The sequence below is a fragment of the Oryza glaberrima genome, chromosome 4 (genome assembly GCF_000147395.1).
Source record: "Oryza glaberrima chromosome 4, OglaRS2, whole genome shotgun sequence".
Lineage (NCBI taxonomy): Eukaryota > Viridiplantae > Streptophyta > Magnoliopsida > Poales > Poaceae > Oryza > Oryza glaberrima.
In genome coordinates, this window is record NC_068329.1 from 28808644 (window position 1) to 28831796 (window position 23153).

The following is a 23153-nucleotide window of genomic DNA, read 5'->3' on the forward strand; positions in this document are numbered from 1 at the left end:
GAAGTTAGCCGATCTCCCACAATCTATCGAAGAACAAAAAGCAAAGTTAAAAATCGGCTATTAAGAATGTTGCTGATATGACCAGATCTCTGAAGGTCATTCCTGGAACCGATGCTCAAGATGCCCAAGCTATAGAAGAAGTAGAACAAATTAGGCAGAGAGCCATATCGGCTATCCAGCAATACTTATCTCAATAATTTTGTAATCGGCTAAAACATTCCGATTAATATGACATATAAGTTGTGCTCAAAAATTTTGCCAAAAATTTTGTACTGTATTATGATATATATATATATATATATATATATATATATATATATATATATATATATATATATATATATATATATATATATATATATATATATATATATATATATATATATGCCCCCCTAGTTTTACAATGTCAAGAGCATTGATAAAAATATGAAACAACTAAGGGCGATATAACAATATCAGCCATCTCAAGGCGATGCAAACGCACCGGCTATCATGTATCGGCAATACTAGCCGATCATGCGTTAACCCAAATACTTGTTGTATTTGTCAACAAATACAACAGCGAGGTGCCTATGGTGTCTTCGTCAATCCTAAGATATGACATCCTAGTCTTCCGTATATGCTTATAGGGGTAGAGTGTTCGTGTGTGCGTTCATTAGGATGAGTATGCGTTCATTGTGAGTGTCTGCGTTTGTATTGTGTTTCTCAAAGAAAAAAAACAGTACTAACAATTTTATAAGACATTTAAAAAGAATGGGAATACATCACAATACACTCCCTTAAAAGTGGATATGTAATTGTTGCCCAAGTTAACATCTACGGCCCATACAACCACCCTCCCCAAAACCCCAGCCCAAGACCAAGCCCAACCCAACCCTTTCCATTCATTCCTTCCTATCTGTTTTAGTGTTATGGATTATTAGGGTTTGAGATTGAATCAAGCACCGTGGCGGTGGCGGAGCCTGAGCAGTAGGAGGAGTAGGAAGGCTTTCATCTTCCCTTGCTCGTGAAGGAGGAGGAGAAGGAGGTGGAGTGGCGGGTGGAGAGCCTGAAGCCCCAGTGGGCGAGACAAACATCGCCCGTGGACTCGCTAGAGGTGAAGGTGACATCGGTTCTTTATCTCGAGCGTGGTGAGCTCTCGCAGTGATATCTGTCACAACTTACCAAAAAAACAACTTTCAAAATAAATACATTAAGCTTATGTGGAGAAGAGAGGATTTGTAAAATGAAGAGTATTAGCTCTCACGCAAGAGTTAGTTATTCACAACTTTCAAAGATAAATACTTAAGTGGATAGATAAGAAGAGAAGAAAAATAGAGATAACTTTATTATAGTCATGCTAACTATAATATAAGCTATAAAAAGCTCATAGTTGGCTCAAATGTGGTTTGGATTCTGTGCGTCGTTAGCTCCTGTCAACGTGTCACGCGCTGCGCCTCCGGTGCTCTTGCGGTGCGTCCGCTACAAGATCTGAGTCAACGTGTCACGCGCTGCGCCTCCGGTGATCTCTTGCGATGCCTTCGCTACATGATCTGAGCCGCACGTTGGGGAGTAGATATTTTGCGTTTTGAACCCCCTGGAAAATGGTGCGCCACAATAAATCACGCCATTAGAAACCACCACCACTCTCTTTTTGGCGCCTAATCGGCTAATCCCCTCCAGCTTCCACTTCTCCCCGGTTCATCCGCTCTCAAACTCTTCAATCCTCGATTCCCCATTCGAAATTTCGAGTCCCTGAGATCCCCACGTTTCCAGATGCTTCTGCTCCATCCGCGTCCGCTCCACGCTCCAGCTCCGGCGCGGCGATTCGACCCCGCCGTCCGGGTCCCACCGCCTCGCCGTCGTCGTCGTCGTCGGCGGCCTCCTCTTCCTCCGCTCGCCTCCGCCTCCGCCTCCGCCGCGATCTACAGCGTTGGTAGCTCCGACGAGGACGCGTTCACCAGGTGCTCCGGGTACCTCTTCGAGGAGGGCGCGGCGACCGAGGGGGAGCTCCCCACGGCTTACGATCTCGCCGGCATCGGCGCCGTCTACCGCCGCAGGCCGCTCCTCGTGGTCCGGCGGGCACTGCAGATTGGCACCTCCTTCGGCCGATGGTTTACGCTGCGATACCTCGACCGCGTCAACGAGCGCTCCGACGACATGTTCGAGGTCCGCCATGCCTTACGTTTGCTTTTGATCTCGTGCACGCTTGCTGTTTGATTAAATTCCTACATTTTTGGGGGGTTGTTCGTGAGCTGATTTTGCATTGGTCGGTGCTGATGCTGCAGATCAGGGCTGCTCAACTCAGGCGAATACTATTGGAACTTGGCCCGGTATGCTTCCGTTTGCCTGTACTGTGTACATATGGGCTCGTTCGTGTGCCGTTATGATGATTGATGGGTATGTCATTCTGCTCTTTGATGGCAGACATTTGTGAAGATTGCACAGGCAGTTTCATCGCGACCGGTGAGCCTCAGCAGCCAAGTAGTCGTTGCATTTTCATCACTTCTATTTTAGAGCTTTAGCTTATGATTTTGATGAATTGTTATCTGTCAAATGGTTAGTCATGCACCATTTAACAGTCACATTTATTGGAGCATGAATGTGCTATTCTGCTTGCATAATATATCAGTTGCTAGTTTAGACAACTCTGTGGCTATTCTCTTGCTACTAAATGATTGGTGGGCCATGGACACCTCCTGTCTCATTTGTTGCAGGATGTGATTCCACCTGCGTACCTTGACGAACTTTCACTACTTCAAGACCGTATAGCACCATTTTCAACTGAGGTTGCTTTTAACATTATAGAAACAGAGCTTGGGTTGCCACTGGACATGATTTTCTCAGAGATATCACCAGAGCCTGTTGCTGCTGCATCTCTTGGGCAGGTATGTTTGTTTTATTTTTTTTGTAATGTCTTGAAGATTCGATCTACCTCTTCAGCAACTTTGTGATTACCTGTTTGCACTTTGAACTGTAGAAACAGACCAAACTTGTGTGCTTGTCTCCTGTCAGCTGCACTTAGTTAAATTCAACTGTACGATTCATGTCAACTTGTTGATGTTTGAACTGTGCGCATTAAAACCGATGCACGGCACAATGTTTATTTACTTTTATAAAGTAATATTCAAAACTAATTTCATTTATTTGAAAGCTAGCACCTGGAAGCATCTAAACTTAAACTAAACAAATTCTGGCTGTAACATGCTCTGAGTTGTTCGATAGGATGGGGATCCCAAAACTGCATACTGTTTCAGCCCTGCTAATCAACCATGTTATGTTGAACAATTGGTGAAATGACAGTGATACTCTGTATAGTGCATTGTCAGATATTTTCATCTCTGGACGATATAACATTTCATATTCTACTATTGTAGGTTTATCAGGCCAGGCTTCGTTCCAACAGGAAGGTTGTTGCTGTCAAAGTACAAAGACCTGGAGTTCAAGCAGCAATTTCCTTGGATATCTACATCTTGAGATTCCTTGCTGGTGTCGCTAGGAAGGCTGGCAAGCTGAACACAGATCTTCAGGTAATGCTAAAGTCCTATAGATTCCCAATGAAATCAAATAAAGTGGTCATTGCGCAACAGGAAGGGAAGTTACCATTTAATAAGAAATCTCAACTATCTTATTCATAGAGATTCTATTTATATATACTTAATTTATAACTGTTTGTATCTGATTACTTCATATGCAGGCTGTACTAGATGAATGGGCATCAAGTTTATTTAGGGTAACTTTCTACACATGCTCACCCTTTAAATATTTCACATCTTTTCATGTCATCTGAAGTAATCAATGTGGCTATAGGTATGAAAATTAAACATTAACTAGCACAATCCGAAAGGAATGGTGTTATTAGGCTGTCATAACAATAAGCTGAAAAAAAAAATGGAGGTTAGCATCCAAATGACTGTGGATCAGTGGAAGTCAAGTGTACTATTCAATTAAAGTTAGAAGATTTTTTGAGCTAACATTCTATTCTAGTAGTAACTCTAAGCCTAGTTCACTAGGATTTTGTTTTTTTTTTTGCCGGGTCGGCGGAAGAATGCCGGCCAAATTTCATTAAGATTGGGAGTAAAATACATGTATCCCGACATTAAACTGTCGAGTCAAGGTAAAAGCCTTGAAACAAAGTGAGAAAAAGCAAAGGGGAAAACTATTTACAGAAGCAGCAACTAAAAGGTCTACTCCTCACTAAACTGAAAAATACCGGCAGCTCTCCAGACCATCACATCTTCTTTAATGTCTTCACTAGGATTTTGTAATTCGAAGCCTGCATATATACAAATGGAACGACACATTTACATGCCAAAGAAGAACTTGTTGGAAATTCAGGATCATCGTATGAATATGAATAGTAAAGTTAAATAATTATTGATGAATTGTTTTTAAGGAAACAAGCATTACCTTTCTTGCAAGTCTGTCCTATGACTTGCAATATTCTATGTACACTTAGCTAGTTAGCTACCTGATTTTAAAAATAAGGTTCATATTCTTAGAGCTACACATTGAATACAGGTAAATCACATTTAATGCAGGAGATGGATTACAGAGCAGAAGCAAGAAGTGGGCTTAAATTCAGGTTACATTCTTCATTTATTAGCAAAAGTCAATTGAATTGCTTTGTCTAATATGAACACTGTTACTATCCATTATCTTGAAACAATTCAAGTTACAATTTGTAGAAACTTCAACTAGTCTGTAGTTCAATAGACATAAACTTTTTATTACTTTAACAAGCCCTTGCAATTTCTGAAAAGTATATTGTTCTAACATGGGGCCAGTTCACAGAAACATTAAATCCGTTGCTCCGCCTTGACTATGCATGAGTGCTATCACTAAACCAATATGCATTGTTCATTTTGGCTGAATCGAGGATAAATATAACATGGATACCCCTTTTGCACTTCCTTTCTGCAACAGGGAATTATATGGGAAATTTAGAGATGTACTAGTTCCAGAAATGTATCTGGAACAAACAAGAAGACGAGTCCTTATCATGGAATGGGTTGAGGTGAAATCTGCACTCTCATTCACTCGTTAGCAACTTGAACAGTGCATAGGCAACCCTAGTTACTGGCTTATACTGTGGTCTTTTAGGGGGAAAAACTGTCAGAAGTCAGAGACCAATATTTGGTTGAGGTAAAACCAGTGCATATATAAGTGATTGAAATCTTGTACCTCACTATTAGTAACACCGTTGACCAGATAGATCTGCTGACATTGTTACCTCACAGGTCGGAGTATACTGCTCACTTTCTCAGCTTTTGGAATATGGATTTTACCATGCAGATCCACATCCTGGAAATCTTTTGCGTACAGTTGATGGGAAGCTAGCGTATTTAGGTAATAATTGTGTTATTCTGTTTCTGCCTTTAATGTTTCTGATTTTTTAGTCTTGGTAATGAGTTAGTTCCTAAATTTACTCATTTGCTACCCTTTACATGAATCTTGTTCCATTTTAACTATCTGAAACATTTTGTTCTCTATGTAGATTTCGGAATGATGGGAGAATTCCGACAAGAACTTCGTGATGGATTTATTGAAGCCTGTCTTCACCTTGTTAACCGTGATTTTGATGGTTTAGCAAAAGATTTTGTTACTCTCGGGTAAGAATAAGCACTAACATCCAGTTGGCGCTGGGTATCTGTGTATCCCCATATCTGACCTATCTTTAATTTCTGCAGTTTACTTCCTCCAACTGCTCAGAAAGATGAAGTGACAAAAGCATTGACAGGTACTCCAGATCTAGATGGATGCTAGCATGCTAAGAAAAGAAATTACTGAACCTTAAAGTCGCTTTACCCTGCTACTGCTATCCTTGTTACGTTAATTTTGGATCATTAATGATGATATAATAACATATGTCCATTTGGCACAACTCACAATTCCCTGTTTTTAATATCTCAGGTGTATTTCAAAATGCTGTTGACAGAGGGGTGCAAAATATAAGCTTTGGAGATCTGTCAGGGAATCTTGGTCGAACTATGTACTAATCTAGTTTATGAAACCCTATTTTACAAAAATAAATGGGGTTTATATCAAACTGTTGATTCTCTATAAGACTGCTCTTAACTAGAGTTAATCTTGTTTCAGGTATAAATTCAAGTTCCAGATACCTTCTTACTTCTCTCTTGTAATTCGAAGGTAATAAGTTTTCCCTAGCGTAGGTATCACTCTCTACCAGTAACTATATTTATTAACGGACAACAAACACGCAAATTACTACTCTAGAGGTCTAAAGATGATGCTGCCTTGCTGTTTTTTACATTTGAAAGGTTTTTGATGTTATTTTTCAGCCTTGCTGTCTTGGAAGGCATTGCAATCAGCTTCAATCCCAACTACAAAGTCTTGGGCAGTTCATACCCATGGATTGCAAGAAAAGTTCTCACAGACAGCTCACCAAAGCTCCGATCAACTTTGCAGATGCTTCTTTATAAGGTCAATTAACCTTTTAATTTTCAGGCAATTATAAATTATGATGAAACAAGTGACCATGCTAGCAAGTTTGCAAAACCAAAGAAGATAATAGGAATACAGGATTGTTTAAAGTTTACTTTGGGTTTCAGGTCTAAGATTCTCTACTGCAAGTGGAACTTCTGTCAGTCATGACTAACCTTTTTATCTTCCCTCCAACTAAATGTATAGGATGGCACTTTCCAGATTGACCGTTTGGAGTCTTTGCTAACTGAGGTTGGTTAATTTCCCACATGTTTAAGTGTGTTCTGTTGATCTTAATTGTATGATATAATTGCTTTTTTATTTCTATGGTATGACATGGATAATTAGAATATTCTATGACCTATTTTGACTTGACTGGTTCTAGAGCTGATTGACGGTATTTTGATTAAAATCTAGAAACCAGGTAGAAGCTGACTGGTTTTCAGCAAATGCATCCTTTCCAGTTTTATGAACCCTGTTCCAACCATTTTCTCAGAAAATGTCTCCTTTTGTTTTCTTGTTACAGTCGCTTCGAGCAAGAACAGAGCAGTCCCTGACCAGGGATCAACAAGAGGAAACTGATAGTTCCAAATTTGCAATTAAACAAGTCTTGTCATTTACTCTTACTGAACAGGTAAAGTGAACTACGATTCTTTAATATTGAACTCCCTCTAGGTAATAAGCCAAGATTGATATCGATGGTCGAGCATTTGAAACTTTTTGTTCTCTTTCCAGGGTGCCTTCGTGAAGGATTTACTTCTTCAGGAGATTGCTAAGGTCAGTTAGCTCGTTAGAGGTGCAGTTTTCATGTTTGTTGGCTTGAATCTTGATTATCATCATATTTGGAAAGACTGGAGTAACCAACATTCTGACTGTTCTGAATAGTTATTCACATGGAAAAGAGCACTTGAACTTAGTGATGGGGGGGGGGGGGGGGGGAACCAGTTCATTTATGAGTTTTCGGTTCATCATAAATCAGATATAACTGATTTTTGCACGTTCTATGCCATGGGTACTAGTGAGGCAGCTAGCAGGTAATATGAATTAGAAATTGTGTGCAGGGAAGTTCTAATTGATATAGACTTTGCAAATAAAGCAGGAAATTCATTTTGTTTCAAAGAATTGAGAACTTTGGAATAAAATACTCCCTGTGATTCATCTACCTTTGGTTCCTAATTAATCCTGATTTAGTTTACAAGATAAGGAATTCTCTTTGGCATCATGAATCTTTCCTTGAATTGATATATATGGCACTTTTTTATAGGTTACATAAGCTATGCTTTCTCAAGCGTTGTATTTTCAGGGATTAGATGCACTTGGAGCTGCTACATTGAGTTCTGCAACATCTGCTGCAGCCTCCAGATTGCCGTTTGCTGTTCCATCCCCATCACCCTCACTAGACAATGAGGATGCCACTAACTTGAGAAATTTACATCGCCTTCTCCTACTTTTGTCCAAGGTCCCTCAGAAGGAGGATTCATCTCCAGTAAGTAAAATTTTCAATAAAAGATCACTTCTCAATTTTTCACATTTCTTAATTATAGTAGGTGTGGGTGAAATGCATAAAATGCCCTGACCCCCCTGGCTATAAACGATTGTAAGAAAGCATTTGGCATATACAGAACTGAATTCTGGATTAAATTGAGAAAACGACTATGTAGCATTATCTTTACAAAATGATGTTTAACTGGCAAATCACAATACCGGCAAACCTCCCAAATAAATGACCCGGATTTGCAAAACTACCCTATTAGAACTCAAATTGCAAAATGTACTAGGAGTAGTGGAGTACTATTTGAGTCTTTATACTGTACTACGATTCCTCATTCTATGCAATCCTTTTTGCAGATTCCAGGATACAATAGCACTGAGGAGAACGAAGGTGATAGTACAGATGAGATTTCTCTTGTGTTATATGAAATGAGATCTCTACCAGAGTTGTTGCCAGTACTTTCTGTCATTCCTGAGGTAAGAATGGAAATACAAGTAGGATATGGAAATACAAGTAGGATGGAAATGTATATCAGGATCGACGTTGAATATGATCTGTAGCTTTTGAGCTCTCACACTAATGCAGTAATGCTCACCTTCCTTAACGCAGCTTCCACCAGAGTCCCAACAGCAGTTTCTCCTCCTGCCAGCAGATTTAACTAATCGTCTTCTGTCTCGCGCTGTTGCAAGAACCATCAGAAGAATATTCATATGAAGATAGAGCATAAAGGTACACGTTTCCAATCTCTGCTACATGAAATATTTTTATTTAATTTTTTTTGAGAAAGCGCTAAATGTTCATAGAAATTTTCCCCCAAATAGTACCACTGCCTTCTAAGCTAGAAATCCAGGATCCGTCTTATTATTCACCATGACTAATTTTGAGTTGTAGTTAGTTCAAAAAAAATTGAATTGTAATTCTTCATGTGACAATACAGTTCTTTTCGGGAATCATGTATTACATATATTTTTAAAAAGGAATGTGGTCTTATAAAGCCTTTTCTCTATGCTTCATTACAACATGGCTGTGACGGCATTAATTACTCTCCATAAGCACTGTTCGTGCGTGTGGACAACAACCACGGACGTTGCTATAGCACCATGTTATTTTCCTTATTTTAGAAATAATATTAAATTGAATTGTTTGTTTCTTTTATTTTAAAATTTTGTTCCTTAAAGGTTAAGTTATCGCATCTATATTAGGATGGGACCAATCTCTGCAAAGCAAGCAAAGATGAATAAATAAATCCGTTGTCCCTGAATTCTAAACAAGTATCTAAACTCCAGCTCTGGTGTTTTCCATGGTCGGCCATTTTAGATCAATTCCTCCCTCAATCAGTGCCCTCCTTCACCTAGCATCACTGTACTTCAGTCGGCACTGTCCAACCTCTCTCCCGCGGCTGTTTACCCTGATGATGACCAAGGATCATCACAATGACACTACTGCAATTTGACTTAGAGGATGGATTTGTGTAAATATTTCTTTTGTTTCTGAATCTGTCAGGAAGGAAGAGATCAGGGAATCGGCACAAAACACAACACAAACTTTTCTTTCAATTGAAAGCTATTACTTATCCATTTACACAAGTTCAAACTCAAATCACCCTCCTTCATACTGGGTGACTAACAAGTTCATGCTATACTAAGAAACACGCCTTAGGTATATGCGATAAATACAACAACAAACAAGAGATTTTGTTTGTTGATGTGCTTTTGACCACCCAAAAGTGGTTAGTTTCTGATCATTGCCTTCTCAGTAAGAAAGCTCTCCATCTTTAGCAATGCCTGGAGGAGTGGAAATTGAATTTTTTTAGTCAGGAATAATTCGATACATCAGATTAGACCAAGGAAAGAATACCTCAATAGCAATGGCACTTGGTGTAAGTGTCGTCACATTACTATGTCCTTGTTTCACTGCAATATCTGCAATATGGTATTAGATAGTTAAATACTGTGAAACAATGGATTAACAACTGAATATCGGATGAAAGCACCACAGCTGCTGGGTCCATTATTAGTAGTAAAAGCTAAAATACACCAGAATGAAAATTCAGGTAACACATAGCAGTGCTGAAACCTACGTTCGAGTGAAACCCTGGCATCAGCATTAGCATATGAGTCCATTCTTTGTTCAAAAAGTGCAGTCAGTTTTGCATAAGCCTGTATGAAAAAAACAATAGTTATTAGCACTGTCCACATGCCGAAGATCCAAATTACATAGCATAATAAACAAGAGTGGCTACCTTTGCATAAGGATCACCAGATTCTTGATGCAAGAGGGGCCGAGAAGCAGTTCCTACCGCAGCAATTCGTCTTGCAAGTGCATCCAATGGAACATCTAACCAGATTGTTGACCCTTTCTTCATGTAACTCCTGCAAATTTCACACAGCAAACTTAGTAAGCATTGCTTTTGAAGAGCAATTCAGGGTAGTTTATCACTTCCAGTACCAATTGATTGGTCGGATCACCGCACCGCCTCCGGTTGCAACAACTAATCGATGCATCGACGACAAATCCCTTAGTACCTCACTCTTGAGAAGTCCAATGAAACAAGAGGATATCAGAAAACTTTCTTATCAGGAGCTTGAATAGCATCGTTATATACCCGCCACTACTAGACCAAGATGGGAAGAGAATGGCTTGGATTCTGATTCATTTTTCATACCAAGAAAAGAAATGGAAATAAGTCTCATGTCTCTAGAGAAACAAGCGTATACCTCATTATCTCTGAAGAATGCTTCACTATGGAGCTGAAAGATTTCAGCAACAGATGATATGCCAACTGCCTTCTCAACCAACTTATCGCTATAATGAGGAAACATCAGTAACATTTCTGAATAATGGACAGAAGTTGCTTCAAATTCTAGGTTGGCATCATCAGATACAATCATACGAATGCAAACCTGTCAAAGAAAGAATAGCCTAATACTTCAGCTAATATCTTCCCAACTGTAGTTTTGCCAGAACCCATCATTCCTGTTTATTTGGACAGTACGAATATTAGAATTAGACGAGAGTTCCAATATGATGAAACGCACTTAAGCAAGGCAAGAACTAACCAACTAAGTAAATACACCGGTCATTCAAATAAGGGACCACGTCCTCTGCTTTTTGCTGCAGCGAACAGGGACATCAGTTATATACTTGTACCAACAGAAGTTTGCAGCTTGTCAAATGGACATGCTTCAATGTAAATGAAATCACAATTACACATAATTTCCTAACCTTTAGAACAAGAGCTTCATCAGCAGAGTAATAGGTTTTGTCAATACCTGCAAGCCATACAATGCATGTCATACCTTGATCATTGATAACATCTCGTTAGAATAGGTAGACAGGTAATTCCTAGTGCAATTGTGCACACAATTAATCTTTTCTTCTCTGGAGTCTGTAAATCGCTAAATTCTTCTTGCTTGCAGATTGGTAGTAGTTATATCTAGGTACTGTTCAGAAATATACACCAGTGTAGAGTATTTAAGTTTGTTAGTTAGCAGTGGTGGAGCTAGCACCACCGTTGAGCTCGGGTTACTAATAACGTTCCGGTGATCGACTGGTTTTTAACATTATAGGCATCGATGAGACGATGACTGTCAGTACTCAGTAGTGGAGATGGTAGCTCGGAGCCCGGACAACCGCCCGATCTGCTCTTTAGCTGTCTCCCTTGCTAGTGAATTACCACTAATAGGTCCTCTAAAAAGACACAAAATAGGGATTGTGTTGCGAAATGCCACTATAACATATTAACACATAAAAGAAGGCATACTCTCCAACCAACTCTCTATCTTGCTCATATCCTATCCCATTCTCTATCCGTCCCCTATCACTCCCTAAATGTGGGAGCATCTTATCCCTTTTTGACGTTGCATGACATCATTGATTTGGGTTATAGTATAAGATATTGATAAAATATAGATGGACGAGATATAAGGAGTCAAATATAGGGAGCTCACTGTAGCATGCAAAAAAAAAATAGAGAGACAATTTGGATGAGGAGGATTTCCTTGGATAGGGAGGCAAAAATAGGGAGATGCTCATTCTGAATTTCTGCTATACCAAATAGCGGTACACCAAGAACGCTCTCTTTTGAGTTCCAAAAGAAGAGAACACCCTAACATTGAATTGGATCAACCATTGACATTTCAATGAAGCCCATGATACATTCCTTAACCTCTGAGACATAAGTTGGTATACATTAAACATCTACCCACTCCATGATTAGGTTTATGTCCATTTCAATGTCTACTTGCAGCTGATGCCTGATGTGGAACGAATAAGTCCCAACACCCTCCACTAATACTGATTCCACAACTAGGCCAAGAAACTTCAGTGGTAACCCTGCAACTTCGCCATTTTCCATTTAGACCCTTATATTCTTTGGATTCACATAGTCGTCCTATCTTCCTTCCTTGATCCTATCCTTCAGTCCCTTCCTCAGTTGCCGCGTGTACACCTGAATACTGAAGCGTGTCGTGCTCACAATTGTTTCAACCAGTTAAGACCAAAACTACTTTTTTCTGAAATCATCGCTACGACCAAAATTTTTACGACGGTTTCAGATGAAAATTCAAAGAGTCCTGGTCGTTGACACAGACAAATCACACATCCATATCCAGAGCAAAGCTCTAATTAAAGAGGCACTAATAGAACTGCTTACCTGCCGGTTTCCTGGAACACGAAACCTTCAGTTTGGCACCGCAGCTCCGGCGATCAGAGCCCAAAACCAACGGCTGAGCGAACTTCTCCACCTCGAACCTCACCGGAACCCTCGCCGTGGAAGAGCGGCGTGGGTTTCCGAGTCCGGCCCAGGCGCCGGGCTTCGCCCGGAGACCCACCCCGGCGTCCATCTCCTCTCCAAATCGATCAGACCCGACAACGACAGGGTCTTAATTATTCCTTATTGTTGGAGACGGGATTGGATTTGCCGGCCATCGCCGGATCAATGGAGAACTCGGCGGCGGCGGCGGCGCCGCCGCGGAGGAAGAGGAGGGGGATTCTGTGTGCAGGGACGAGCGGAGGGAGAGGGACGGAAGTGGAGATTGGTCCCGTGCGAGGCTTTATATACTACTTGTAGTTGTACGAGGCTGTTTTGTTTCAATGAAGCGGGTTTCTTGTCTTGAGGTCCAACACGTTGTCAATATTTTAGGAGATGGCATAATGCTTACTCCAATAAAAATTGGACTCACATGAGAATGCACGTTCATTTGAAGAAAAAGCTAGGCTGATATCCAAACAAATCTCATACCTACATTAGGGTGAGACCAAAATTAAGTTCGTATCATGTTAAACCTTCAATCTTTGATGTTTCTTTAGCTCTACAGTTATCATGCGGTATTTGTGTAGTTTGTCATTCCTTTTCTTATCCGGACCTTTTGAGTCATTACCAATTTGTCTTTCTTTTTTACAACAGAGAAGCATGGCTTCTCCCTCTTCCATTAATGGAAAAGAAAGGTTAGCAATTTGTCTTGTGCTCTAACCTTTAAGGTTTGTGTTCTTCATAATAGATTGAGAACCCTTTCTCCTTAGCACGTAAAACGAAACAACATATTAGCGCATAAGTATTAGCAATATATTAATATAATTTTGAAGCAACTTTCTTTTAATTTTATTTTATAAAAGACGCATCATTTTAGTCGTTTGGAAACGTGCACGTGAAAAACAATAGACTAGAAGTTAAAAAAATTGGAAGAAAATAACACTAAGGCCCCGTTCGATCTCCAGGTGTGGAGATAGATTTTTATGGCACGAAAAACGAGAATTCTCATTAGCACATGATTAATTAAGTATTAACTATTATAAGTTTGAAAAATTGATTTATTTGCTTTTTTAAAACAACTTGTATATAGAAACTTGTGTAAAAATAATTCACCTTTTAACTGTTTGAAAAACGTGCTGATGAAAAATAAGACCTAAGTTGTCTATAGAGCACAACCCTTTTAAACTAGACATCAAAACCAAAATTGTAACCTCTATTAGTCTTTTTTTTCCTTGTTGATGCAATGCGAACTGTAAGATAGACTAATACACAGAGCTGCCACACGCCAGCTAGACATAGCTATACATGGAGTGGGTTTTTTTCCCGCTGGTTTTTCAGATACCGCTAGAGAGAACTAGGAAGACTTCCAAAGTTTCAGTTGGCACCAACTACAACGCTTCACCCAGGACGCCACTCAAGAGTCAAATCTACTCGCAATAGGATAGCACTAGACACTTTCTTAAGCCTCTCCACCAAACAAAAACAAGCATGGTTGCTGGTCGGTTCTGTCACATTCTGAGAACTACAGGGATCCAGCCGCAAAAAACACATACGGTATTCCAATTTTACCCTTCACCGAACACGAAGCGAGTGGTGGCTGCTTCAGTAGAAGTGAGGGGCGTTTTGGCCTTTTATGGGGCAAAATGGCTAAACTCGATGGGGTCCCTTGGGATTGGTTGGGTGGGCCTTGGGCCGGGATATGAGGCAAATATCTCTCCCCCGGTTGATCCAACTACCACCGCTCCCCGCACGTCCGATGCCACGTCGGAGCGACGCGGCCGTGGGTTGGTGGCCGATGGCGACGCTGCGTGATCGAGAGAGGTGAGACGTCCAAGCTCTCACAAAAAAGTTCCCTTCCTTCATATAAGCTTCAAGTGACTCACGACAACTTGGTACTTGAGTTAAAGCTGAGTCTTTGCTTTGTTTCTAGGCTGTGTTTAGTTCGGTGTAAAATTTAGATTTTGGTTAAAATTGGAGATGATGTGACTGAAAAGTTGTGTGTATGACAAATTGATGTGATGAAAAATGACTGAAGTTTGAATCCTTTAAATCTAAAGACAGCCCTAGTTGATTCATGAACTTCTTTCTTCTTCTTTTCTTTTGCTGATTACACAGCACATGCATACGTATACGTACGCTCACTCTTTACGGATGTAATGTAAGAGATGGAAGCCTGACAATAATAAATCCGTGACCCCCTGGTTCTTCCTCTATTCTCTTGGACTTGCGTGTTTTACGCGTGTCAATTCTCTGCACGGTTTACAACTTCTGTTTCAGTCTTATCTTTCGCTCATTGGTTTATAAGCCATCGTCAAGATTTTAATTTTAATTTTTAATTTTAAAGCTGCTTTTTTATGTTTTTCTCAGCAAAGTTTATTTTTAACATTGATTTTTAATTCGCTGAAGACGAATATATAAAAGATTTACTCTAAGATTATTTTTTATTACTAATAACCTGTACAGCTTTATAAAATATAATCAGCATTACGCTAACTAATACTAGCACGTTTGGTGTCTCCTGAGTGTGAGAACTTCTTTTTCTTTCTTTCTTTTTTTTTTTTTTTTGCTTTTTGTGTGTGTGCGTGTAGATTGAACTTGGGTTATTGAAAGACGATGAGATATGCATAAGAAAATCGGTGTGATAAAGACTTAATCGTGGCAGCTCTACCCCGGTGTTTACCAACCCATCCCCCCAAATTTCAAGAAACAACAACCTTGTTTTATGTTTTCTGCCTTTCTTGTTCAAGAACAACGGCGCATGGGGAATGAGGCTTGTTGATGACCGGAAGGTGCATGTCGTACACTAGGACAGTTTGGACCATTCGGTGACTGGTGTTGTTTGCTGTACTATAGGCATACCACAGTTTAAGCTGATCATCTAGATCGGAGCAGCAGCTCAGGAATTTTAGCAAGCAGCCAAGCAGACCCATGATAAATTATATATGATGCATTATTAGGATGCATTATTAGGCATAGTTGCATCAAACCTGTTATAAATATCGTTACGTGGGGGCCGATTAGATCATGGCGCTCAAATATCATATGTTTTCATATCGGCCCCCATGGAGAGAAAGGTACGATATCCTGCCATTGACATAACAGAATCTTGTGTTCATATCATATGTTTTCATATCGCCAATGTGCGTGATATGCAAGTACGAAAGAAAATGGAGTAGTACGTAGTATATCCTCTCTTTTTCGTCAGCGGGATGTCACACAAATCTGCAAACTTTTCCATGGACAATGGCTTTTGCCTCTCTTTTGGAGCGCAAAGCCGCAAACACAATTCACTCGGGCCTTCGCGCCTCAGGAAATGTGGGCTAGGCAACTAAGCCTGCTGGGCCGCGTGAAGGATAGGCCTGGTCCGGAATGCCACGTACGCATGGAGGTATAGAAATCTTTATTTTCTCGATTACACGGCAGACAAATATCACTACACACGCAACACCACATTCACATATCCACAAAAACATCTTCTAACACACCCCTAAGAGAGGGAACATCCTTAATCTCAGCAAAATCCGTTAAAAGTTTACTTGTATATGCATAATATTTATAGGCATCAGGTTTTAAACTTTGGTGAGTAAAATTATACACCCATGACACCACCGGCACACTACAGAGGTACAAAAATCTTGTTCTAGAAAGGAGGAACATCAAAGCCCTTGAGAGCAACGATTTGAAATTTTGAATTGAATTGAATGGACGAAAATGAGCTAATTTCCCTTCCAATCAATTACACTTGCGGAAATTTCTTTTTCCAAAGATTACAGTTGCAAATCGACCCTCCAAATAAATCAAATGTTAACACCCACAGCAAAAGACCCACCCCCGAGGATCCAATTCTCTCCAACGGGGGAGTCCGTCCTTATTACACCCCCCATTAACCAATTCTGATTTCTGACGGCCACTCGTAATGCAAATTCCCTTGACGAATCCAATTCCAAACTCCGTGTATCAATCAGATCAGAGGCCCTTCCTCACTAGCAAATCTCCCGTTTAATTCCAACTCCTAATCAATTTAAACCCTCAGGTTGAGCGTGTGCTTGAGGTCGCCGACGTGCAGCGTGTGGCTGCCCAGCGCCACCTTCCGGTTGCCGAGCTCGTCGACGACGCTCAGGTCCTTGCACACGTCCACCTTGAACGCCACCACGCCGGCCTGGCCGGGCTCCAGCGACACCTTCTCGAACCCGAGCAGGTGCTTCGCCGGCGCGCTGTGCACCGACGGCGGCGACGAGAAGAGGAACACGGTGTGCCCGCCGGCCATCCCGCCGGCGTTCCGCACGCGGAGGTGGACTTCGAAGGACAGGCTCCCGCAGTGCTCGCCGGCGGCCTCCACCGAGAGGCAGTGCTCGGTGTGGCAGGCGTGGCCCTCGGCCAGCTGCACGGCCACCTGCTCCGGCGCCGACACGAGGCTGTGCGCGAATTTGGTGTAGCTCAGGCCGTCGCCGAAGGCGTACACCGTGTCGCCGGTGTAGAACCGGTATGTCCGGCCGGGGTAGCCGGTCGACGAGTCCGGCCGCATGCGCATGTCGGTCATCGAGACCTTGTCGGCGAACGACGCCGGGTACCACGTCACCGGCAACCTTCCACCTGAACAGTATGGTGATCAGCTCAGCTCACATGTCAAAAAACTTCTTCTGAGAAAGAGAACAATTCAGAGATGCAATGCACTCACCAGGATTGTAGTATCCGAAGAGGATGTCGGCGAGGGCGGCGCCACCGGCTTCGCCGGGGTAGCCGACCCAAAGAATGGCGGAGATCTTGTCGCTGGACTTGGCGAAGGAGATGTCGAACGGCCCGCCGGACATGACGACGAGGATGACGGGGCCCCTGGAGGCGTTGGCGACAGCCGAGACGAGCTGCGGCTGCTGTCCTGGCAGGAGGAGGCTCGTCCTGTCCAGGCTCTCGCGCTCCACGGACTGGTCGGCGCCGACCACCAGCACGGTCACGTCAGCGCTCGCCGCGGCCTGCGTGGCGGCGCTGAGCTGGAGGCTGTTCCCGCTGCACCCGACGTTGGTGCATCCCGGCTGGTACACGGTGGCGACGTTGGCGCCGAGGCCCTGGAGCGGCGTCGTGTACTTGCACGGCGTACCTGCACCATGACATCACCAGCATTCATCCGATCAGTGCACAAGAATATAATTCTCTTCTTGACCGATCAAATCAGCTTGTCCAGAATTGGTGTCACCTTCGTAGTTGCCGATCATGGTGAAGCTGGCATTGGCGTTGGGGCCAATGACGGCCATGGACTTGATGGACTTGGCGGAGAGCGGCAGCGCGCCGGTGTTCTTGAGGAGGACGATGCCCTGGCGCGCGGCCTCGCGGGCCAGCTCCTGGTTCGACGACGTGCACACGTCCTTGGGGCCGAGGCTGCCGAAGGGGAGCTTCCTCGGGTCGCCGTCGAAGAAGCCGAGTCGCATGAGCACGATGAAGTTGTTGGTGATGGCCCGGTCGACGTCGGACTCCGACAGCTTCCCGGCCTGCACCGCCGCCACGGTGTGCTGCGCCAGGAAGTTGCCGCAGTTCAGGTCCAAACCTGCCACAATTTGGTCAAACAAATAAGGAAAAATGTAAAAATAAATAAACGAAAGGTTGAATGCAGAAGATTTGTTAGTGTAGTATGAACAGAAATGGTCCTCAGTTGAGGAGTTTTTTCATCACGGTGAGGCCTGACAAATCATTAATCTGTTTCGGTCCATTCATCAGTATAGTGCCGAAAAACTTGAGGATAGGTTCATGATACAGAGTAGGAGTACTAGCTAATAGTTATAGCGTTCTCACAAATTTGAAGACAAAATTATGTGACGGTGTAGCACATGATAAAATGCAGCAGAATTATGTAACTTCTCTTTTGCCTGTGGTAATCAGTATTGGTCAAAACTATAATGACAGATACAGAATGGAAAACAGTAGGAGCTACTCCACTTAGCAGTCTTGTACTACTGCACTTGAACATAACTGAAAATCAGTAGTGCTACCTAATGATACCGTGGGTTCACCGACACAGCTTGGAATAATTTCGTCAGGTCAGGTTGCAGGTTATCAAGGCCTATTAAGCTCTAAAGACGCTGCTAATGCCCCCATCAATTACACTAAGACTCCCTAACAACCCGATGGCTACTGCACATCTCAACTCGTACTATAATTGCCTAGCTGCTAGGAATCGCGTTAATCAAACCAAACTTTAAAGGAAAATCAACGGTTTGATCTCGTCAGAGGTTAGACCATCGAATCCTGCAACTGCATATTGTCTGTACTACATGGGAATGCATATAGTTAAGAGGTGGTTGTGACTAAGGAATGAACAGTACCTGATTTGATTGTGATGGCAGCTGCGTCTTCAGGGTTCTTGGTGTAGTGTTGGTTATTGTACAGTACGTCAACCGAATCGCAATCCGACACAATGTATCTGCAAGAACAACATACACCATTAGAACAAGAGTTACAAGATCTCTGAATCTTCTCTAAAGCATCAGATGGCTGAAGTTCTAAAAGTGTTAAGAGGAGTAGGGAGAGACCGACCCGTTCAGCTTCCAGTCCCCTCTGATGACTCCTGACAAGAGGTCCTTGTCTGCACAGGTAGGCTTCCCATTGACCTTGTTGTAGGAGCACATAACACTGGCCACATTGCCGTCGATCACGCAGCTCTTGAACGGGGGCTGGAACGTGTCGTCCAGATCCTGCTGGGACACCTGAAGATTCACAAGAACACGAATTGGGACACGAGTATGAGCAGTGAACACATGGCCACACACATTGGTGATTGCTACTCTTCTCCCACTACCTCTATTTTCATTTCTAATACTGAATTTTTAGTTCAGTTTGGTAGAACATACCAACAATGCTGGGTGTATCAAATTGTATTGATAAGCTTTTTAGGCCTAAAAAGCTGGTTCTGATGCGACACGCATGATTATGTTAGATGCAGTATTTTTTTTTAGTTTATCTGATTAGCATTCACAAATTTAACATGCACAAAAGCAAAAGGTTCCAGTCATGTGCTCTGTACTTGTGCGAATAAAAAACCAATCATCTGTATCAACAGTGCCGCGACGCTGCCAGCGATGTGCAAAGTCAGTGTTTTTTATGAGTTTTGGTAGGTAGAAATGGCCAAGATCTGCCATTTCGGGGAACTGCAACAACTCAAACCAGAATCTGAGGAAATTAACAATCTGCAATTTGTTTTATCTATACGTGTTCATACATTCCTGGATCCTTAGTTAAAAAAACCCATGTTTATAAATTATAGCTATCTAACTTAATTTAAGGTTCCGTGGAATGATCAGTATTCTATTCAGGTGCAAAAACCAGCATGTTACTGTCCAAATAACAAGCACAGTGGTGCAGCCACGAAGAGTAAGTACAGAAAATTAAAGTAATCCGTATGGGCCTAATTAACTTGTCGTAGAGGTTCGTCTACATGCTATTGTCGGCGTCATCTCGCAGGGAGAGAGACGGATCCAATGGTCCAATCAACGGCAACGGCTGTACTCGAACATTGATTGGCCACTTACGTAAAATGGAGATGCATCCTCAATTACACTAACGAAAGGGAGAGGTTGGTTGCTGCTACATGGGTCAATCACCAACTGATTCTCACTAGCAAGCGGAGCTCATTTACTCGCATGTGTATCACCTGCTGCTGCGGCCATGGCAGGCGAGCAGGCAGTATTCAATTGTGCAAAACGGCAACTCGAGCACGGCGCATTCACGCCATGGCCATTGCTTACCAATGCATCAGAGAAACAAGAAGATGATCGGATTAGCTTACCACGGCGTCGAAGGTGTAGCGCTCGACGCCCTTCCAGTTGTCGACGTCGTATGCGGTGTAGTGCTTGCAGCAGGCGGCGACCTTGAGCGCGTCGCCGCCGCCGCCGGCGTCCTGGAGACCGGTGACGTAGCCGACGGCGTACTTGCTGGCGAGCAGCGGGTCCTCGCCGGGCGTCTCCTGGCCGCGTCCCCACCGCGGGTCGCGGAAGATGTTGATGTTGGGGCTCCAGAACGTGAGCCCGGCCAGCCCGACGTTGTGCATCGCCCTCGCCTCCGTCGACACCACCTTCAGAAATCAGAACACATCGCACACAGTTTCCCATCCTCTCGTCAGAAAAATATTCATCCGATCAGACCATTTCACCAACTTGTAAAATGTTCAGTGCATTTCACTGGAAATTAACGTGCAATGCATGCATCATGTTCGCTGCGTCATACTCGTAGATAGTAGTACTGAATTTTCAACAACAACAACAAAAAATAATAAGAAAAGAACAGTACTAGTAGTAGTACTGGAGTAGGCTACCGGATAGACCGTGGTCAAGCTGCAAATAATTTGGTAGGTGCAACCGAAGATAAGATGCGAGGCATATGATCCTGACTCTGAAATGTCTCATGCCGCAGCTTGATTCTTGGGACAAAGCTTAATATGGTCTGATGTCTCCAGTTTCAAGGGAACACATGATTAGTCCATGTTATAGCTAATTCCCAAACGAAATCGATCGTACCCAGGAAATCTGGAAATGAGAACTAACTAATATCCTACGACGTTCACCTCATTGTTCTTGGCGAGTTGGAAGGAAAAATGACACTTTTCCAAACTCGATGAGGACAGGAGCTAGGTGCCGATGGAGCTGATGATTAACTGAACTTTGGTAAAAGCTGCACGGAGAGAGGGCCTCACGTACCAGTACTATCAGATTATACATCATGGACCAAGCTTTTTGAGCCTCCATTTCTGAATTAATCCCCATGAGACAGTGACGCCTCAACAGATGGGGGGGAAGCTAAGCAGTGGCTCCTGACGACGAGCAGCGTGCTAGCGTCCAATTAATGCAATCCACGAGACAGTATCATCTTGGGCGCAGAAAAGAAATGCCCATGTCTGAAACTCTGAATCCACACATGGAGAAAGACTGTACATGTCTTTGGGTGCAATGTGCAGCAAGGTCATTGGCCTAAACCCATTTTTCTCTGTGGTCCTTGCTTGCAAACCTAAATGCTCTTTAACCCTTCATGTAATTTTCTTTTTTATAATAAAACCCTTTATGCAATTATCAGATGGATAGGATATTGGAATGCTAAAATTCCAGTGGGGGTCCTGGCCTAGAACGCCGCTGCTACGTACAAAACGCCCGTGACAAGGGACACCAGCATATCCTGCCGTAAATCTTGGACGGCGCAGGCACAGCCATGCATAGGTGCGTTGCATCGCAGCTGTTGCTGGGGCAATGTGTGTACCATACTGACTATGTTCACACACATTCTTTCCTTCAAGCACAGGAATCACATGACGTGCAAAATGATGAAATGTGCTAATTGTGTGACTTATCAGTGGCTATCATCTGATTCTTGTTTTTTCTTTCGTCGCAGTGGTTTTGCCGGTTTGAGCATAGTAAAACGTGCGTTACTTTCACCGTGCTTTTCCATATGAAAATGTGTACCCATCGTAAAAAGTACTTCTAAGCTAGCTACAGTAGATTCTAGGGGAGAAATTTACTATGGTTATTGTTACGGCGCTTCTTTTAACCTGGAAGTAGCTTGGCAGCAAGCAGCAGCGTAAATGCGCGGTCTGCGACGGCGAAAGGAAACCAAGCGGAATGGTATAATCCGTGACGCGCTTTTGCGGCTTTTCGTGGCTTGCCACATTGCATGGATGATGAAAAGAAGAAGAACAAAAAAAAAGCAACATTCTCTCATCAAACCCTGCACCGCACTGCACCGAATCCCCCAACCCCACCAACCCGCGCACCACCGTCAAATCGCACCAAACGCGACCGGAAATCGCAATGCAGATCGAAAATGTGACATGAAGAAGAAGTGGGAGGTGTTGTTGCATGCTCTGACCTCGCCAATGGCGCGGAAGAGGGAGGCGTTGAAGGAGGCGGCGGTGAGGATGGGCTGCGGGAAGCTGGTGGCGCCCGGGACGAGCGTCGAGAACCGGGTGCCGGGGCCGACGTAGGAGACGCCGTGCAGCGCCTCCGACCACCACTCGTACGCCGGGATCCCCAGCCGCGGCAGCGCCGCCTGCTTGTTCACCAGGAACCCCACCTTCTCCGCCAGCGTCAGCCTCCCCAGCAGGTCCGCCGCCCGCGCCGCGCTGCTCTTCGTCCGGTCGCAGAACCCGTACCCGGACACCGTCGCGTTCGACGCGTCGCACGCGAACACCGGCGTCTGCGCCCTCGCCACATTATTGCACCACACCACCGCCACCGCCACCACCATGGCCAACACTCCCCTCGCCGCCATGGCCATGGTCGTTGCTCCCCTTGCTCCTCGCCACTGCCACTTTATATAGGCCGTGGCGCGCCGAGAGCGCGCGCGGCGAGCGCGGTGGTTGCGAGTGTGTGTGTGTGAGCTGGTGAGCGCGGCCCGTGACAAGGACGGCGCGGTGCGAGCAAAAAGCCTCTTTATTTTCGTTCGCAGCGTCCCTTGGCCTGCACTCCGCTGTGTTTTCTTTCTACCGAGCCCGTGACCGCGAGCCGATTCTTG

At 43.4% G+C, this 23153-nt stretch overlaps 3 protein-coding genes across 5 annotated transcripts; 1 reads left to right on the top strand and 2 right to left on the bottom strand.

The window, feature by feature from the left end:
- Window positions 1-1608: 1608 nt before the first annotated feature.
- On the top strand, window positions 1609-9314 carry LOC127770637 (uncharacterized aarF domain-containing protein kinase At1g71810, chloroplastic). 3 transcript variants are annotated; one of them, XM_052296431.1, is made up of 22 exons: window positions 1609-2148; window positions 2268-2312; window positions 2407-2445; window positions 2697-2867; window positions 3357-3509; window positions 3677-3712; window positions 4521-4564; window positions 4906-4996; window positions 5083-5124; window positions 5220-5328; window positions 5477-5591; window positions 5670-5719; window positions 5893-5971; window positions 6079-6129; window positions 6282-6423; window positions 6631-6675; window positions 6950-7057; window positions 7159-7200; window positions 7727-7909; window positions 8272-8391; window positions 8525-8644; window positions 9233-9314. In XM_052296431.1, the coding sequence occupies exons 1-21, from the start codon at window positions 1756-1758 to the stop codon at window positions 8627-8629; spliced, it is 2163 nt and encodes a 720-aa protein (XP_052152391.1). In that variant the 5' UTR covers window positions 1609-1755; the 3' UTR covers window positions 8630-8644; window positions 9233-9314. The 3 variants fall into 3 exon arrangements, with proteins under 3 accessions (XP_052152391.1, XP_052152390.1, XP_052152389.1); XM_052296430.1 differs by having other exon boundaries at window positions 9202-9290; XM_052296429.1 differs by lacking the exon at window positions 9233-9314 and having other exon boundaries at window positions 8525-9141.
- A 120-nt stretch (window positions 9315-9434) lies between these two features.
- On the bottom strand, window positions 9435-12936 carry LOC127770641 (shikimate kinase 3, chloroplastic). Its single transcript, XM_052296435.1, has 10 exons — window positions 12570-12936; window positions 11141-11187; window positions 10975-11029; window positions 10819-10891; window positions 10633-10720; window positions 10364-10446; window positions 10158-10287; window positions 9996-10074; window positions 9773-9837; window positions 9435-9699 (listed from the first exon to the last, which is right to left on the bottom strand). The coding sequence occupies exons 1-10, from the start codon at window positions 12757-12759 to the stop codon at window positions 9646-9648; spliced, it is 864 nt and encodes a 287-aa protein (XP_052152395.1). The 5' UTR covers window positions 12760-12936; the 3' UTR covers window positions 9435-9645.
- Window positions 12937-16333: 3397 nt separating this feature from the next.
- On the bottom strand, window positions 16334-23047 carry LOC127771050 (beta-D-xylosidase 4-like). The gene is made up of 7 exons (XM_052296853.1): window positions 22509-23047; window positions 20443-20727; window positions 19194-19363; window positions 18983-19080; window positions 17860-18207; window positions 17347-17763; window positions 16334-17261 (listed from the first exon to the last, which is right to left on the bottom strand). The coding sequence occupies exons 1-7, from the start codon at window positions 22914-22916 to the stop codon at window positions 16690-16692; spliced, it is 2298 nt and encodes a 765-aa protein (XP_052152813.1). The 5' UTR covers window positions 22917-23047; the 3' UTR covers window positions 16334-16689.
- Window positions 23048-23153: the final 106 nt, after the last annotated feature.